The sequence below is a fragment of the Scleropages formosus genome, chromosome 11 (assembly GCF_900964775.1).
Source record: "Scleropages formosus chromosome 11, fSclFor1.1, whole genome shotgun sequence".
Lineage (NCBI taxonomy): Eukaryota > Metazoa > Chordata > Actinopteri > Osteoglossiformes > Osteoglossidae > Scleropages > Scleropages formosus.
The window spans coordinates 22605689-22624880 of NC_041816.1; the positions used below are offsets into that span (position 1 = coordinate 22605689).

The 19192-nt window shown below is 42.2% G+C and overlaps 1 protein-coding gene across 4 annotated transcripts; it reads right to left on the reverse strand.

Annotated features, from left to right (window-relative positions):
- Positions 1 to 271: 271 nt before the first annotated feature.
- Positions 272 to 18704, reverse strand: def8 (differentially expressed in FDCP 8 homolog). Of its 4 annotated transcripts, XM_018763640.1 has the most exons (12): positions 18473 to 18704; positions 16781 to 16882; positions 13911 to 14008; positions 12128 to 12277; positions 8611 to 8752; positions 6062 to 6226; positions 5574 to 5701; positions 5150 to 5263; positions 4674 to 4754; positions 3615 to 3755; positions 2134 to 2243; positions 272 to 1650 (listed from the first exon to the last, which is right to left on the reverse strand). In XM_018763640.1, the coding sequence occupies exons 2-12, from the start codon at positions 16866 to 16868 to the stop codon at positions 1551 to 1553; spliced, it is 1317 nt and encodes a 438-aa protein (XP_018619156.1). In that variant the 5' UTR covers positions 16869 to 16882; positions 18473 to 18704; the 3' UTR covers positions 272 to 1550. The 4 variants fall into 4 exon arrangements, with proteins under 4 accessions (XP_018619156.1, XP_018619158.1, XP_018619159.1 ...); XM_018763642.1 differs by lacking the exon at positions 12128 to 12277; XM_018763643.1 differs by lacking the exon at positions 16781 to 16882 and having other exon boundaries at positions 18473 to 18572.
- Positions 18705 to 19192: the final 488 nt, after the last annotated feature.

Sequence of the window (19192 nt, forward strand, 5' to 3'; positions counted from 1 at the left end):
AACCATTTCATATTTGCATGGAGTTGGACACGTCTTTTTCACTATGCCGTGTTGCAGCGTCTGACGATTTCCTTTTAAATTTAGATTAAAATTCTGTTAAAAACAGGATCTGCATGCATATTACTACTGTATAAGTTTAAGTGTCGGTGCTTTTCGGCTTAGAAGACATATTCACCTAAACTTCAGTTAGTATACTTGTAACCAGGTAAAGAGGTTATTGTACACTAATCATTAGAGCAGAAAAATCACAAGACTTAAGTTGTGTCAGGACATAAGACAAACATATTCAACGGAAACTTTATTAATAACAATGAATGAACAATAGCAATTAGAACACTGACTACACTCCAGATGGAATCCTAGTCCTGCTGTAGTAGTACCCTTGATCAAGGTATTTAAATAAGGATAAACGGGGGGGAAAAATATTGCATGGCCAGATACTATAAGAAATATATTCATGCCTGATTTGTATTTGATTTCATGTATAACTAACAGTATTTATGCTTTAGAACTTCACTACATAGATAGAATGTCAAACGTGCTTCACTTCCAGGAATCATGCAAAACACGGTTAGGAGCTTACAACCCGCTACAAAGTCAAATATTAATATCCATGTACAATATAATAAATAAATGTACATGTTTCTTGAAATAACTTGTATATAAGCATTTTATAAGCTTACAATATAATAAGGAATAAACTACACTACATTTATACATATAAACATAACTAACCATGTACATATGCACATTTTCAATTGCACATCACAAGAGAGCACAAAGATGAGTACTGCAGAGGGTAAATCCTCAGAAACCATATACCATCACAAATTTCTTAGTTTAATGATGACAATTCTGACCTGGTGGTCTTAACACTCCAGACAGGAGGAGAAAAAAAAAAAAAAAACACTTTTGGACAAACAAAATTAGAACATTAACTTGATACAAAAATAAAATTTTAAAATAGTCAAGACCATTTAGTGTTACTACAGAATGGTGTCAGAAACTTTGCTGATTTATGTGCATTAAGGGTAACACCTTCTGGTACCAGCTCTGAAAAGAGCAAATGAGCAACAGCACAGCAAGAGCTTCTTATTTTGGTCGAGCAGTTACTGCATGTCAGTTAATTTGAAGCTGCATATTGTTTCCTCTGTAAAACACTGTAAACAAAGTCCACCGCTGTAATCCCACTGGTTGGTAAATTGCTGATTTTAGTGTAGCTCTGCATTGTGTTAGTGACAACTTTTTTCCCTTTAAAAAATGGGGTTCTTCCTTAGTGCTCAAGATTGGCTTTTAGTGCATGGTAACTGCAGCATGTGACAGGCGTTCCACTTCCTCTTTCCTGTAATCCATATTCTTCACAATGTGCCGTCGTCAAGTGCAATGCTGCCGATGTATATGCTGAAAATACCATTTTGGATAACTCAAAGCAGAGACGCGGAAAGGAGTGAATGCTACTTACACAATACCAGTCCTTACAAACTGGCACTCAAAGTTGGGTATCTAGTGTCTCCTGTTGGCTGTCACAGTGCAGAGGCCAAGCTGCAGGCCTAAGAGCCGGGCTCTGGGGAATCGTTGGGCGCATCGTGTTTGCGTTCTGTCATTCTAGCACATCGCGGACATGTAGTGGAGTTGTCGTAATAACAGTCCCTACAGGGCAGATAAACACTGAATTAGAGATAGTCATCCAGCTCATAGATTTTATTTTAAAACAGCACCCACTAAAGCTTGCAAATAGCAAAAGAAGGAAATTGTCTAGCACATTTTAATTTCTCTCATCAGGTATTATACACTGACCCATTAACCATGCAGTAGCTTGCTCGCTCACACACGCACACCATCTTAAACCGCCTGTCCCATACGAGGTGGCGGGGAGCCAGAGCCTAACCCGGCAACACAGGACAAAAATCTGGAGGAGGGGACACACCCAGGACGGGACGCCAGTCCATCGCAAGGCACCCCAAGCGGGACTCGAACCCCAGACCCACCGGAGAGCTGGACCTGGTCCAACCCACTGCGCCCCCCCCCATGCAGTAGCTTTAACTCAATATGAAGGTAAATGGAAGTGTTAGTGCCTGGCCACTGCACTCCCTTCGCTGCAGCATGTCCCTACATGTCACCCTGGGTTCTGACCTGTGGAAGACAGCTGAGCAGTCATGGCACACAGAGGTGTGGCTGTCGAAAGGAAAGAGCACATCCCCCTCCTTGCACAGCTCACATACGAATCCCTTGGCCTGACACCTCTACAGGAAAGGAAGAGAAGGAGAGAACAGCAGGGGAAAGAGGATGTCAGACAGACACATCCTTGAGGACAACACTGTCCCCCAGGGTGCACCCATGAGTCAACACACTGACATTACAACTGCATAAATAATGAAAAACTATTGATTCTTTTCACGAAAAGTAGTGCAGATTTGGTTCTCAATGTTATAGTGAGACAAAGGCCTTTCAGAAACAGAGAAAGGGTGTCCACGGAACGGAATACTTCTCAGTATTTTGCATTTGCAAACTGAGAAACCTGTCTCAAAGTGCAAAAGACCTGGTACTCAGTCTGTTTTCCATTAGAAGAACACTGTAACGCAGCGCTAGGACACTGCCACGTACAAGACCTAAGAAAACTGCTATTCCCTGTTAGTCAGTGGTTAGACTAGAGTCACCATCAGTGTAGTCTGCCTATGAGAAGCGGGGGAAGTTACCCTTTTACATTTACATTTAGCAGAGGCTTTTCTCCAAAGCGACTTCCAACGAACTCTATGTAGTGTTATCAGCCCACACAGCTTATTCACCGCAGTGACTTACACTGCTGGATACACTACTTACAATGGGTCACTCATCCATACATTTATTTGAGAGAGATGTTCGAGTTTTTTTATGTTAAAGATAAAGACTGGGAATGAAGATCTGGTTCTGCCACAGAGTGAAGCATCTATAAGACCATGTAACTTCAGACGGTATCAGACTGACCAGATCCTATTTTATTTAATTTCCTCCTGAAGATAACAACTTGTATGTACTGATATATACTGAAACACTCTTGGTCTGCGACAGCCTTGCATCAAAAGGCAAGTTTAAAAAAAAAAAAAAAAAAAAAAAGAAATGAAATGTCAGGTTATTAAAAAATATCACCACCAACAAAGGAATGAAAAATTACTTTTGCACTGTGTATTAGAGTATTCAATATTATCACATTCTTCGTAAGTATATGGCCATCAGAATGAAAAAGGTTTTATAACAATTATTTGTGCTGGCCATAGTCCAACAATTCCTTGGTGTATTCATGCATTTATTAAAATTTAACTGTACCCATTGTACATTTATTCATTCGTTTTTCTTCAAAGCGACATACATCCCAGAGAACATGTGCATTACATCAACAACACGATATTGACACATTAATAACAAAAACAACACATTATCTCATTTAGGCAGTTTAAAAATCTGAAAAATTAGGTCTTTAGCTGGGTGTCTGTGGGACATGGTGGACGTGTGTTCCCCTCCAGAACATTTGGTGAGTGGGAGCCCACAGACAGTCTTGATCACAGTATGCACTGGGGACCCTGACCACCTCCCATTGATAGGGGTTAGTGTAGTTACCAGCCGTGTGCAACACTCACCTCACAGTCCAGCTTAATGTGCTTGGCAAACGTCGTGTGGATCTCTGTGAGGGAGCAGCTGAGTCGGCCGCTGGAGATGTCAATGAGGTCTTGCAGCGAGTACATGTCATCATTCTCCACAAAGTGCTGCCGGTCTTGCAGCTGGAAAGAAGATAACATTATTACCTTCATTTATTTGTACATACCATTTTAATGTTAGGGTTATACAAGCTAATTACAATTATTCAGCCATTTATACATCAGGGCTATTTTTACTGGAGCAATTCAGGATAAGTACTAAGTACTATCTTGATAAAAGGTGCCATACAGCAGGAGTGGGAACTGGGGAAATTTAGATGGTAAGACAAAGGCCATAGCCAATACCCTACACACACACTGCACAAGAGATTAAAGAATACACATTTCCATGACCTTATATTGAAAGAACAGCTGTGCATTACTAAAAGAAGAAAAAAAAAAAGAAAACAAATGCACTAGAGGGTAACTGTTTCACCCACTGTAGATTGTATACATAAATGGAAATAGCTTTGCAGCTGATGGTTTTTCTGAATACTGGTACAAGATTGCTGCTTTCATCTTTACTGGGTTCTGCGGTTTTATAAAGCACAGAGAGTAAGTCATCCTTTTCTGCTGAGTCAGTGCTGGAGCTGAGAGACCTATCAGCAGGTGGCGCTCACTCCCCACACAGAACTCAACATGGACATGACCCTCAAAACTCCTTAGTTCTGGTTTCATCCAAAATGGTGGCTGATGCACCGTCATGCAGCCTAATGCATAAGGGTGTCGGCGCAATAAAGAGCTTGAATTGAGGCACCAGGTTATGTATTGGTGAGAGCTGCCCCAAGTCGCACTCGAAAGACACAGGTTCAAATCCCACCTCCTGCTGTACTACTAACCCTCGAGGAAGGCACTTACCCTGAACTGGTACAGTAAAAATTACCTTCCTGTATACTGAAATATGTAGTGTAAAAATAGTAAATGTGAAAGGAAGGGATGCGTTCCCTGCGAATAAATGACAGTGCACCATACAATGAGTGACTCCTCCAGGGCAGCACTGACCTGCAGCAGCAGCCTGGCCTCCATGGCCTCCTTGCAAGTGATGAAATAGGGCTTCATCAGGAGGATGTCCTGGCGCAGTTTCTGGAGGAGGATCACACCACAGACAACTGCAATCACACTCACAGCCTCTCTACGCCAATCTGTCCTTTCCAAATGGATCCTCCGGGCTTTCAGTGTAATCATTCTCCACCCTAGGCTATTAAAAAGGGAACTGGATGGGGAACTGAACTCATCAAGGAAGCTGAATGTTGCATAATAAGCATTTATTTCACGCTGGGGGGGGGGGGGGGGGGGGGGACTGCTCTTAAGAAAATGTACACAATTGCCTTCCTTCTTTTAGCAGGGTGGCCTTAGTGTAAGAAGAAACCAGAAACATATTCAGATAATTACTCAATGCCTGCAGTACATTCAGATGACTTCAGGTATCCCATGACAGTGCTTTGTGCTGCTGTGACCCATAATGCCTTAGGACTCACCCTGATCTCTACCAGCTCCTCCACAAAGTTGAAAAGCAGTGGGTTTATCTCACGTAGCTTGAGCACAGGCCTGGAGATCATGAGGGTCAGGTAGCGCATGGATGACCGACACACCTGCAAAACAGACCACTGTGAAGTATTGCACAGACATCAGTCAGGCAGTACTAGCGTGCCAGTTAGGCAACAGTGCAGAGACACACAGCTCAACTAGACAGAAAGAACAAGCACATCACCCAGGCCAACCAGACACAATAAGGAGAGTGAGTCAGCATGTCCTGTGTCTTCTCACATCACCTGTGAGCAGAACATGCTGACTCACTCTCCATATTGTGTATGGTTGGCCTTGGTGATGTGTTTGGTCAGTCTCTAGGACAGTGAGCAGCACTCTCAAAACACGTAGCTGCGAACCAGTATCTTGTCCCACCTTGTGGGGTTCAAACTCCCAGTTGTGGATGACGCGTGCAGGGATGACAGCTGAGTCGTTCCAGTGGCAGCTGCTGCAGTAATACTGTCCTGTATAGTCGCACTGGCGAGCCTCACTGGGGACACCCCCTGCAGAGCACACATGATCAATGCCATGAGTGACCCTTCACACTAGCTGGATAAACAGCTATGTTGCACTTCTTTGTGTGTCTTGAAATCAACATGCTCTTTTTCGCTAAGTTCCATACAGGTGTTCCTACAGGTGTTGCCTTTTCCCCCCTCCCAAAAAAAAAAAAAAAAAATCCACAGGGTATTCCTGACCGAAATGAAACACTAACAATCCTGTTTAAAGGTTTCAGCATAAGGAATGCTGATTTTGAGCAAGAGGCTGGGAGGGACAGCCAGGAAGGCAGTCTTGTGAAGGCTGTGGGAAATCTCAGGTGGCCCTGTGGAGGACTGGCGAAAAGACAGCTGCGAAGGTGCACTCACTCAGTGATATGGGCGTCCGACACTCCGCACACCTGTAATCCTGCTTGTCCAGCCCAATCTCGGGACAGATGTTCAGCTCATACTCAGACTGGTGGCTCACCTTCGACCTCACACAAGGCTTAGTGATGAGGTTCATGCACTTACTATGGCAACGATAGTAACAGCCTTGAAAAAACAGAAAGAAAGAGGAGTAATAGATTAATGAATGCACCTGAAATCTAATTTACACAAGTATTAACAATGCACTTCACCTTAACTGCATTCTACACAATAAACTGGTTCCTCAACTGGGAAACCCAATTGGGACAAAAAGTCCCTCCGTAACTCAATTTGTTCGTAAATCTAAAGTCACTTTTAAGTAAAACTATCACATTTATTTGCTGGTCAGATTTTGTAAAAACCTGATAAAGCTATAAAAAAATAAAAAGTTCACTGAAGGCATTAAAATTTAAAAATACAGTAAAAATAGTTTCCACAACCTCCTAATCAATCTTGACAGTTGAACAATTCATCCGAAAGTGTCCGCAATGTTTGTGAGCTTCTAACCACTTTCAGCTTTCATTGCGGTTTACACATTCAAAGTTAGTAACACAGACATGTTGTTGTCACTAACCCCGTTGCAGCTTCTTGAGTTCGCAAATGACGAGACTGACTTCTGGGTTTTCTAATAACAACGTTACATTTAATAAAATACCAACAAAACATCTGTCGCTCCACTCGTACACTCAGAGGCAAACTCTTCTTCTCTACTACTATCGCATTTACGCTAAAACAAAGAATGTAATCAACGTATGGACATCTAGTGGCAGTTCTATAAATCGCATTCCAAATTGTACAATTTAAACTCAATACCAATCACTCATCAGCAATTACAAGTTGACAACCAAATACAAACACCACCTTTCCACACAAGAAACAGCACCAACTCAACCAATAAAAGATACAAGACACGTCTTTATTCATTTACAAGTCTGATTTTGAAAAAGCCACTAATGTGTGTACACACACACACACACACACACACACACACACACACACACACACACACACACCTCTACTTACGTAAATTTGACTTGCATAAATCCAGATTTAGGTTTTAAAAAAAAAAAAAGATTCCCGGCCTACACATTATTAACAGATAGTATTTTACGCAAAACATCTGAAATATATTAAGCACAAGTCGGTGTAGCCAGACATAGCAGGAAGCTGTATTTTCCCAGTTCCCACATGTTTTGAGCCATGTACACATCTCCTCTCATTCGTGTAGTGCTTTTGTCGCATATTTGTTACCCTTTTCTTTATTCACAATGCCTGGTGGTAAACGTGCACTTGAAGGAAAACAAGAACTGTCTTGCAAGCGTACAGCAATCGATTTGGAGATGAAATCAAAAATAATAAAGGAAGTATGAAAGTGGACAAAAGATTACCGTCTATAGAACGGGAACCAGGTTGAGCTGTATTGTCTATAAATACGATAGTAAAGGATGCTGCACGTTTAAAGGAGCACGTGATGATGGTGAATGTTGGGGGAGAAGGGGGAATCTGACATACGTAATTTTTGACTTACGTAAGGGTGTCTATATATAAACTATTTTAATATTTCTGGTGAACATCAAATTACTTGAAAATTATTTTAAATGACGCAAATATACATTGTCTGTACAAACTCCTATTCAATGCAGAACGTCGACTGATTCATCCGACACACAAATCCAACATTCCTAATTCTTGACATTGATCACAGAAACTTAATGCCAGACAGGACCTGTAAACACTGTGGAAGGAAGGTGAATGAACATAGTCCCACACTCCTATTCTCATTCTGCATATTTTACTGCCAACTAACAGCAAGGTAGGACAATGAAGGTTACTTTTGCTCTCTTACACACAGAAAGTTTCAAGAACAGTTAAGTAGTGCGGCATGATGGGTTTGGCCGGTGCCCACTGTGTGGTGGGTCTCAGCTTTGAGCTCTGCTTGGGGTGCTTTGCGACGGACTGACATCCCGTCCTGGGTGTGTCCCCTAGCCCCTTCGGCCTTGCACCCCGTGTTGCCAGGTTAGGCTCCGGTTCACCGCAACCCCACTCGGGACAAGCAGTTGTTGACATTGGTTGGTAAGTGAAGTAAACGCAGTCAAAAACAGCTTCTTCAAAGATTTGTCACTCAAACATGTAACACAAGAAGCCAGGCTATTTCCTGTTGTTTTACATTTACATTTATTCACTTAGCAGATTAGTTTTACATTAAAACCCAAAAAGCTCTACTTCATTAGAGACGCCTTTACATAAACACTGTATAAAACTAAGGGGACTGTGCTGCTGGACACCAATGTTGCTCAGCAACAGCTGGTTTAGTGTAAAATGAGGTTAATCAGCCAACTGAATGTGAACTGCAGCACAACTCCGTTGCCTGGAGACACATTCTACCGGTTATTTTTGTCTTTTCAGATGCAGAGCCCCCCTAAAAAGAACTGCTAGCAGCCACAACAGAGCACACATGACCAGGGGTTCATCTGTGCATATCTACAGGTATCAGTGGAAGTAAGCCTTACCTGTACAGGTGTACCAGGTTTGAATGAGGCCCCAGATGATGGCACTGCACTTGTCGCAGGTCTGCTTCACGCTCTTACTCTTTTCCTTGGAGAACCGGTGCTCAAGCAGCACGCGAAGGTTCGGTTCATCCTCCTCAGGGTCCTGCAGGGTGACACATTTTGCTAAGTCCACTGCCGTGTCACTTGCCATTGCGCTCATGGTCTCCATGGAGATCATCTCCATGGAGATTGTCATACAAGGCGTTTGCTGGCTTGATTAACGCACCAAACAATTGTGGCACCGTTTCTGAGAGTACAGTAATGTGAGGGTAAACTTGTAATCAGTCACGAGTAAGGTGCAAAACAAAAAATAGCCCCATCTGTGATGTGGAGAAACTTTGGGGAAGTGATTCTGGAAATCAGGACATTCCAAATGGCAGTTCCACCTTCACGTGTTTAAATATTTTAGCGTGAAAAAAAACATAGTGAGGGGGATCTCCCATCTGGAGCTCATTATAGGTCAGTCTGCCGATTATCAGCTGGATTGACTGAGGTCCAGGCTTTGACAGAGCCATTCTAGCACAATGACCCACTCCCCCCCTTTTTAAGCAGGTACTAGGTTGAGCTGCCTCTTAATTTTATTTATTTTTTTTTTTTTTTTTTAAACGTCCACTTTCTGGCAAAGGGCAGCAGAATAAGCAAAAAATATTTCATTTTATATATAAGATTTCATTTTCCACTACAGTCTATCCTAGAAACAACAGACTATACAGGGAGATGATGTGTCTGTTCCTCCAAAAGTTCATAGCTCCCAACATTTAGTGTTTTCCTACACTATACCTCTATATATACGCACACGTTTGCATATATAGAAATGTACATGTGTACGCAAAGTTTTACTCTCTGAAAACAAATAAATGTGCACATATAGTATGTATGAATGTTCCTGGAAAAAAAACATCCTTCCATCCATCCATTTTCATTAACCACTTGTCCTGATAGGGTTCACTGCAGTCTGGTGCCTATCCCAGAATCACTGGGCACAAGACAGGGCACACCCTGGGCAAACACCCTAGCTTGTAACTGAAATAACTGTAACCATGGTAGCCACACATACAGAGTCACTGACCCATTTATCCACTAAGGGCAATTTAGTATCACTAATCCACCTGAACTTCATGTCTGTACTGTGGGAGGAAACCAGAACACCCAGAGGAAACCCACGCAGGTACGAGGAGAACATGTAAACACACGCATGTGAACAAGAGCCTCCTTCACATGGGTCATGTGCAAGACTTATGATTGGCTGGCATATAATATGAACTGTAATAGGCCAATGCGCATGTCTCTTCTAATGGTGTCTTTTGCAAATGTTTCTACATACACACAAAGGTATGTCTCTTTATCCATTTGTATACAGATGGGATTTTATACATTTTTATTGTTCCTAATTATTATTTTGCATACTTTGTCTTATTTTAATTAAAAATGTATTTTCATCGATTTTTTAATATGAAAAAATTAAAAATGTTCTAGTCATTGTCTGTTGTTCCAGTGCATGATGTGTATACCCTGACAAGAGCCCCACTCTTGCTAAATAGTAGCAGCACCACACTATGATGTTGCCATAGTACCTGCTGTCAGGCATGCCGGTGTTCTTTGGGTGATGCGGTGTCGCCTTTGCATCATAAAGAATTTTTGGAATTATGGCCATAAAGTTCTAACTTAATCATATCAGACAACATGACACTTTGTCACATGGCCTTGAGATGTGCCTTTGTGCAAAATTTCTACAGGCCTTGATGCTCTTTTTGTGAATGGCTTCCATCTTGCCACGAAGCCAAGTAAATCAGACCTTATAGCTCAGAAATATGCAAAATGACTGTTATATGCAAGGACTGACCAGTTATGCTGGGCTGCCTTTGCCTTCTTGCTAGTCTATCTGATGAGCTCTCGTCTTACCTGGCCATCAATTTTCCAGTGGCATCCTGATGTGATGGCCTGATGCTGCCACATGTCTCCCTCTTCCTAATGATGGCCTTCACAGTGTTCCATGACATTTGTAATTTGAATTCTTTTATATCCCTTACCTGGTCTGTACATTTCAACAATAAGAGCCTGACAAGAACAGTACAATCTTTTGTTAGTTCCCTGTGGGCTACACTACGCTACACTATGCATCTAAGAAATCTTCGGAGAAATTCCACAGAAACAGCAGATTTTACCTATGCCTAATCAAAGTCACATTCATTGATTTTAGGAGAAGGAAAAAGTGCATGATGTAAAACGTGGCTAAATTTGAACATAATAACCACCCACAATATATAGGGTATGTACACTAAGGCAAACAAGACATCAAGACATCGTTATAACGCGATCGTTAGAGTCCATTAAATGTCATCGCGAAAAAAAATCAGGGTCGAGCTGAATCGAGGTTCAAGAAAATCAGAGTTCAAACTGACCAAATGTTTACCGTACATTCTAAATGACCCCTATTTTCTCCCTCTTTGACCCGTTTTTTGCACTTTTGCTTTCTGGCAAGTGTACAACCTTTGAATTAAAGAATTCCGCAGATTAATGGTTATTGTTACACTAGAAACTAAAATACATCAATTTTTATTAAATCTTTTTACTTAACAAAACAAACAACAAAAAGTACTTTGGGCTTAAAACCACGTTTACATTCAGGCAAGTTATAAAAATTCACTTTGCTTTCATTCTACTCAGAGTTAATTCGATAAAAACGTTCAAGAACACATGTACTGTACATGTAAACTATTAACAATAGTGACATATTAGCAATCATCATTTACAGTTTTTTTTTTTTTTTTTTTAAAAAACGATCAAGTGTTCCTTGCTTGAATGTAGCATGTTGCTGGCTGCGAGCGAAATCTAGACTGCTTCCGAATTGGAGGATTCATTTGTCGACATTGAACTGATGGCGGGTGCCAAGAAAGACAGCTGTAAGAATAAAAGGTATTTCAGCATTTCTAACCCACTCGTGCAAGACGGTTTGCTAAGTTTGTAAACTTCTGAACTTTTCAATATAGTTTCTTACATTCCGGAAAGACCAAAAAAGGGTCCAACAACCCATCGCGTTATATCCGAACTCACAGTAAATCGGGGCGTGTTAAATCGGGGTTTTACTGTATTTTTTCTCATTACTGATGCGTTTTCTCTTAAATGCTCCGGAATATACAGTCTTATTGAAAGCTGAAAAAAGCCTACATGATCTGTCTTGATGCTAACCCCTCAATCAAAAAAGCTCAAATTTCAGTCAGGCTCAGTAGACTTTTCATAACCACTGTAGGTTCTAGACCGCTGCCAACTAGCTGGATAAGCCAAATGAATGGATGGATGAATGGATGTAGAGGGAGAATGACGAATAGATGGACGTGCAGGTGTGTGAGTTGATCTGTGGTTGTGTGGATGGATGGGAAGGTGGATGGAGGAAGATATGAATTTGCAGGTTGATGTACCAATGGTTAATGGATGAATGGATAGATGGCTGGGCACACAGGCGGCTACATGACGGCACCTTCAACTCCTGCAGCTTGAGGCGCAGGTGGATCAGTTTAGCCACTGTGTCCTTCTGTCTTTCAGAGTGTTCAGGCAGCTCCAGGATCAGCCTCTTGCACTCCTCAATCGCCTGCTTCAGCTGCTCGATGTCGGACGCCACAAAAGAGCCCTAAATCATGGACCAGGAAAGCCCGCTTAGGCTCTCAACACGCACTCTCTCTCTATGGATATTAGAGCACTGTCTGTTATTTTAATTTTTTTTTTTCTTTTTTAAAACAAGAGAGACAGGGAGCTTGATGGTCAACGTGAGAGAAACCATCACAATGCTTCCAAAACCGCGTCCGCCAGTACAGAGGAGGAAATCTAAGTGGGTATCGTTACATTCTTTATGTGACCAACAGTACAAGTGGAAGACTTCAGCACCAGGAACAGCTCCACGATGCCAGACACGTTATTACCTGGCCTTGAAATAAAAACCACGTTCCAAAGTAGACCGCAGAGTTATGTGCACACCACAACCTACTTGGTTCAATTCCTTAGTTTCCTTCCCGCACCTCACCCTTGGTACTTTGTTATTTCTCAAAAGTAGTATTTAATATACAACTTTGACTGGACTACTAGACTATTCCAATGAAGGGTGCCTGATCCAGACAACCAGAGCTATGAAATATCCAAAAACAAACTTAAACTACTTTCTTGCCACAGTAAAACTAAAAGTCATCAGTTGATACCTGATAGGGCAGCTGGGAATGTGATGGTTAGAGCCGCTGCCTTAAGACCCAAAGGTTGCAGGTTTGAATCCCACCTCCAGCTGTAGTACCCTTCAGCAAGGGACTTACCTTAACTTGCTCCAGTAAAATTACCCAACTGTGTAAATGGGTAAATAACTAAGTAGCTTAACATTGTAATCCGCTTTGGAGAAAATTGCCAGCTAAATTAAATAAATGTAAACTACATGATGTAAAATTTATTTTCAACTTGGGAAACATGGGACATACTTGGTTAAAGAGACATGCACAGGCAGAAAATTTGCTGTTCTTTCCCAGACCTCTGGGTAAATGACTAACTTGGCAGGCCGTGTTCTAACTCTGTCTTGTGACCATTTCCCTAATTCAGCACGTTAGCAGGAAGAGTACAAGGTTCAATACAAACTTGTCATTATGCTGTACCTCCTCTGAAACTCTAAATGGATTTACAATTCCAATCATCAGAAGACAATGTGGATCCATTAGCTCAAACAATACATTTCACCTGCTCAATCTTGTCCTTTGAGCTTTAAAACAATCACATGGCTTACTCACAATTTTCATTACGTTATTGAAAAGTTTGCTATAACATTCAAGCACAATGTAAAAAGTCTAACTACAGCAAAAACATTTATCCCTAAAGAATTAATTTAAAAGCCAGACTATGAAGGCTAATTTAAGGGAAATTACATTTATTCATTTAGCTGACACTTTTTCCAAAGTGACTTACAATGTTAATCTACTTACAATTATTTACCCATTTATACAGCTGGGTAATAACTGTAAAATATAATAACTGCAATTTCTTACTGGAGCAAGTTAGGGTAAGCACTTTGCTCAAAGGTACTACAGCTGGAGGTGGGAATCAAACCTGCGACCTTCAAGTCCAGAGGCAGGAGCTCTAACCACTATGCTACCAGCTGTGCTTGTAATTAAAATGAACCGAAATAAATTAGAATTTCTAATTCAGTAACAGCACTATAGGCTATCTCCACAAATGGTCTGATCTTCCAGGCCATTCTTTTCCCGGCACGGTGGGCAGTCAGGAACACCTACCACGGGCCGGGAGAAGTGGTCCTCGGCCAGTCCAAGGTCCATGGCCCGGTCCGTGCTCTGGGTCTTAGCCTCAGAATGGAACAGCTCTGGTTTCACCTCTGCAGACAAGACAGACGCTCAGAATAATCCAAAGGACCCAGAATTATATTAGTTAAATAGCGCTTTTCACATACTGAAGAGGTATGGGAATGAAGGTAGAGGATGGGGCCCTACGCTGTATGTGCACTAATATCATGTATGCGTAGCTTAACAAGAATACATTATGTATTCCGAACACCAGTGTCTTATTGTACCAAACAGTTATGTAAACAGCTCAGGAACTTTGATCTCGAACCATGGCAGCATCAATAGCGAACCAGCTGCAGATGTCACAAACTCCACACATTAAAGAAAATGTAATATAATAAACTTCAAACAACAGTAATTACAATAAAATAACATCTAGAATAAAAACCATGTTAAACTTATACAAATTACAATCATAAAATTGTAAAGAAAATTATGTATAGTACAATAATAATTTAGCAGCATACAAATTAAGAAATAATACTGCTGAGTAGATGTATGATGTTTAAAAGGCAGCAAGGACAATATAAGTATATTTAATGAGCAAAATGTTGCTTAGTTGAAGAGACTGAGGACTGTAACAGCGAGTCTCTTCCAACAAAAAAACAGAAGTATAAATCAGTGAAATTTTACCTTACTTTTAACATAACCAACAGCCCAGGAAGGAAAAAAAAAACTACAAATAATTAGGAGTGCACAAAATATATTAACACACAGCAATCCATCCAATTAATGTACCTTGTGAGCAACGGTGACATACCAGAGAACATAAAGCCAGGTTTAGCTTTGGTCACTGTAAAAAAAAAAAAACCAACAACAACAAAAATAATAATAATTTACCTGCATAGATCTCACAGTACAGCATGGTGGGTGAGCAATGGCGCAGTGCTGTGGTTCAAATGTAAGCGCTCAGGTAAAAAAACAGAGACGGAAGATGTGCTGTACAGCTGCAGTACATAAAACCCGGAGCGGTTGCCCAACTGTCCACAGCTCAGCACGTGGGGACAAGGGGGTTGAACCATAGCGCTAGTCTTGACAAAAAAAGGAAACAGTCTGGTGATCCTGTTTCACTTCATGTTCGCACTGCCTCCGCAAAACATACAATTGGCTGCACAGTAAAAGTGCGACAAGAGAAGGCAAAGAAATCCTATTGAAGGTCACATAGGGCTTTGGAGAAAGTAGGGGGGTCAGCATGGTGGTGCAGCAGGTAGCTTTGGAACCTCACAGTACACGGACTGCACGGGTGGGAGTAGGTTCGATCCGCACTCATTCTGTGTGGGGTTCACCAATAGCAAGAAGCCCATGAGAGCCCCGCCTTAACCCAAAGAGCTTAAAACAATTATACCGTAATTTAACACATTTTACAGACACCAGTAGCTGAGTGTGCGATGAACTTTATCATCGAGCTTCTCCATGAAATTTGCACCCCAATGATGAAAGGAGTCAATGCTCGGTAAATCTAAAAGTGCGAGGATGTTTCCAGAAGTGTCAGAAACAGGAGCGCAACGCACCTCTCTGGAGTTTTGTCAAGAAGCAGGTGGCAACATGTCCCTTACGTTTGACTCTGATTAACAACAGTTCAGCGTTAGCGTTGTACCGCACTTGACCGGTTTCTGCTGAGAAGCAGAACGGTGAGATTTCTGTACCTAGGTGTTTAAGACCAAGACATGCAAAAAAGCATGGGTCTCGCTCCTGATGTGTGACAATCCTGCTGGACGGGCAGCACAGTGGCTCAGCGAGTAGCGCGGCAGTCTCCTAATACCTGGGCGGTGCGGGAGGATGTGCATTCAGTCTGCTCAGTCTGTATGGAGTTTGCATGTTCCCTCTGGGTGCTCTGGTTTCCTCCCACAGTCCAAAGACATGCTGTTCAGGTGGACTGGCGACTGAAAGTCACCCATAGTACGTGAGTGACACAGAAAGGGTGTTTCATTGATGTATGGATGAGTGACCCATTGTAAGAAGTGTATCTAGCAGTGTAAATCACCCTGGTGAATAAGGTGTGTGGGCTAGTAACACTACATAGTTCCCAGTAGAAGTCACTTTGGAGAAGTGTCTGCTAAATGAAGTAATGTAAATCATGAGTTTCCTTACACACCCACAGATTACAAGGTCACATCCTCAAGTGACAAGAACCCACTACAAAGTACTGCCCTGTCAGTCAAGAACATTTCTGGAGGTGACCTACCCAAAAATAGCTTTTTTCCCCCCTCAAGGAGTGTCCCTTAGCAACGTATGAAGTGGACTGCGACGGACAATAAGATAGCGCTCTTGGCAGGTCTCTACAAGCTAATTTAATGCAACTACACCTATTTATTTTGAAACCTGCGACCTTCTCCATCTCTATGCCCATTTTTCTTCGATATAGACATCTCTGCAAATGCTGTATTGTTCCCTTGAATGAAAATCGCTTACTCTTCATCCGCGGCACCTCTTAAAAATGTAAAATATGGACCTTACTGCCTTAGATATCGTTCTGTATGTTTCCATGATGTTCTGTATGCCAAAGGTAATGGATATGAATGACCATGCGCCACGTCAATTTTCCATAGTGGTTAGAGCTGTTGCCTTGGGACCCAAAGGTCACAGGTTTGAATCCCATCTCCAGCTCCAGTACCCTTGAGCAAGGTACTTATCATGAATTGCTCCAGTAAAACTACCCAGCTGTATAAATGGGCAAACTATTGTAGGTAAACTAACATTGTAAGTCGCTTTGGAGAAAAGTGTCAGCTAAATGAATAAATGTAAATGTGAAACACAAACACAGGGCAACTCATGGTTCCGGGGCCCTTTGCCTCGTCACTTACCATTGTGGGCGTGTCCATTCTCCTCTCCTCTGTCGAAGGGGTTGAGGTGGCCTTGGCGGAAGCGGGCGAGCCTCTCGTCGTACTCCATCTCCTCTGCCGCATCTGCGCAAGGCGGAGAGCGGAAGAGCGTACCATGACGACTGCTCACACCAAAAGGAGTCGGATGTACCGTGTCTCACCTTACACCGAAAGGCCACGCAATTACATTCCGCAGACACGGCTCGCACACTTTCACGACCGACTGTAACACTCGATAATTCCCTTTATAGAGCGCCGCACTTCGTTTTATCGGGAACCGAAATCGAGCCCCAAGGCAAACGGAAAAGGTGTCCGGACCTCTTTCTTGTTCACGTTGGCCAAAACACAGCGACAGGATCGTGGCGATAAGAAGAAAGGCTTGACCCTTCCCACCCTGGACATCACATTTCTCAAACCCTCCCTTGCAGGAATCAACACAGAGCAAACGGGACCAAAACAAGGCACGAACAGACTCTTCCCTCACACAGCATCCCTCCTGAGGCTCTGAAGCACACATCATCATCCATATTTACATGTACTCATTTAGCGGACACTTTTCTCCAAAGCTACTTACAATCCTTTACCTATTTAGACAACTGGGTAATTTTTACTGGGCAATTTAGGTAAGTACCTTGCTCAAGGGTACGAGAGCTGGAGGCGGGATTCAAACCTGTGATCTTCAGGTCCAAAGGCAGCAGCTCCACCCACTAGACTACCAGCTGTCCCCATAGCCCACCTCCCCACTTTAATTGGCACAAAGACCCCACGGTTGGCACTCAGCTCCAAACTCAGTGAAAACACCTGGGTATTTGCAGCTGTACCATAGTATAGAGCAAAAGGCAACATATTTATTTAATGTATCACCAGAAATCACACAATTATGCTTAACCTTGCTGGGACAGCTGGCAGCGCTGCAGGAGGTTGAGATGCATGCTGCCTTAAGCCCAAGGGTCGCGGGTTCGAATCCCACTCCAGCAGCTGTAGTACCTGGCCCTGGCTTGTGTTCAGGCACTTACCTTCGATTGGTCCATAGCTGTGTAAATAAATGTCAGAGTAACTTAACGCTGTTAAGTCGCTTAGGGGAAATGTCAGTTAAATGAATACATGTACTGGGTGTATTTCTGTGATATTTGCAACGACAGAGCCTGCACACACCGCAGTGTAGCGTTTGTTTTTATCTGTTTCCTTCCGACGGATGTGAGTGAGGGCGAAAATGACACGTTTGTGCAGATTAAAAGCCTTAAAATGCGAAGAAATAAAGAAATAACGATATGAGGAAGAAGAAGATGACGCCAGAAGAGGACGGAGCGCAGTACATGACAGAAGAAGTTATGACAAAAAACTGCAGTAGCAGCACGACGAAATTCGTGTATTTGTCAAGTCCCACACAGCGACGCCGTCACCACACACACATCTCGGACAACGCGGGAGCTCGCTGGACCATCGTGATTTGCAGTCGTCCGTGAAGTGTAGAAACAAAAACAAAAAAAAAAAAGCAGAAGAATCCAGCTAGAATTCACATTCCCGACGCCGTCGCGGTGAGAAAGCACCTTTTTTTTTTTTTTTTTTTTTTTTTTTTTTTCCCCCAGCGCCCGCCACGCTCGCGCGCTCTCACACGCGCGGAATCACGAGAGCCAGTTTCTGTGGCTAACGCGTTAGCAGCGACGCGCTCACCCCAGCCTGGGCCAGGCAGGCGCCGCGATCCAAAACAGGCGCAACCGGCGGTGCTCCTTCTCTGCTCCGCTTCCTTCCCTTCGTCACATTCCTGTAACTGCTAGTGCAGCCCTCCTTGCTTTTCCGTCTGATTTATGTTTTCATTTAAAAACAAACCATAAAAAAAAAAAAATAATAAAAAAAACCTACATCGTGTAACCCAAATATGTGCACTAGTTTCTATGGTGGACATCGGCTCTGGGAACGTAGTGAGTGAGTCTGGCCTCTAGCGGCCGGCCGATGTAATGGCATCGTCTACTTGACCTCTCTGTTTTTATTATTATTATTATTATTATTATTATTATTATTGTTTTTATTATTATTATTATTATTATTAAGAAAAATCATAAACATAAAAATGTACCCATTTATACAGCAGGCTGTTCTAACTGTCAAGGGTGAAGTACCTTACTCAAGGAATGGAATTCATATTTTTTAAAAATATTATATTGCATTATATTTATAATATTTTTTTTTTTTTTTTTGTCCGAGACGGCTTTCTCCAAAGCGACGCGCATCTCCGAGAAAAAATACAGAAAGTGCATTACATCAACAGAAGGAGAGATTTGGACGCAGAGCCGTGACTGTAGAGTACAGTCAGTTTGTCACATTCCGCCATATGAACCAGTGTACGTTATACAAGTAACTGCATGAAGGTTTATCCATTATTCAAGAAGTTAT

Bases quoted from the DNA above. Each gene is read 5' to 3' on its own strand.
- def8 (XM_018763640.1), bottom strand. From the start codon at position 16,868: ATGGAGTACGACGAGAGGCTCGCCCGCTTCCGCCAAGGCCACCTCAAC. The intron at 14,009-16,780 runs GTAAGTGACGAG...TCTTGTCTGCAG, and splicing joins GAATGGACACGCCCACAATG to AGGTGAAACCAGAGCTGTTC. The intron at 8,753-12,127 runs GTGCCGTCATGT...GTCACCCTGCAG, and splicing joins TCAAGCTGCAGGAGTTGAAG to GACCCTGAGGAGGATGAACC.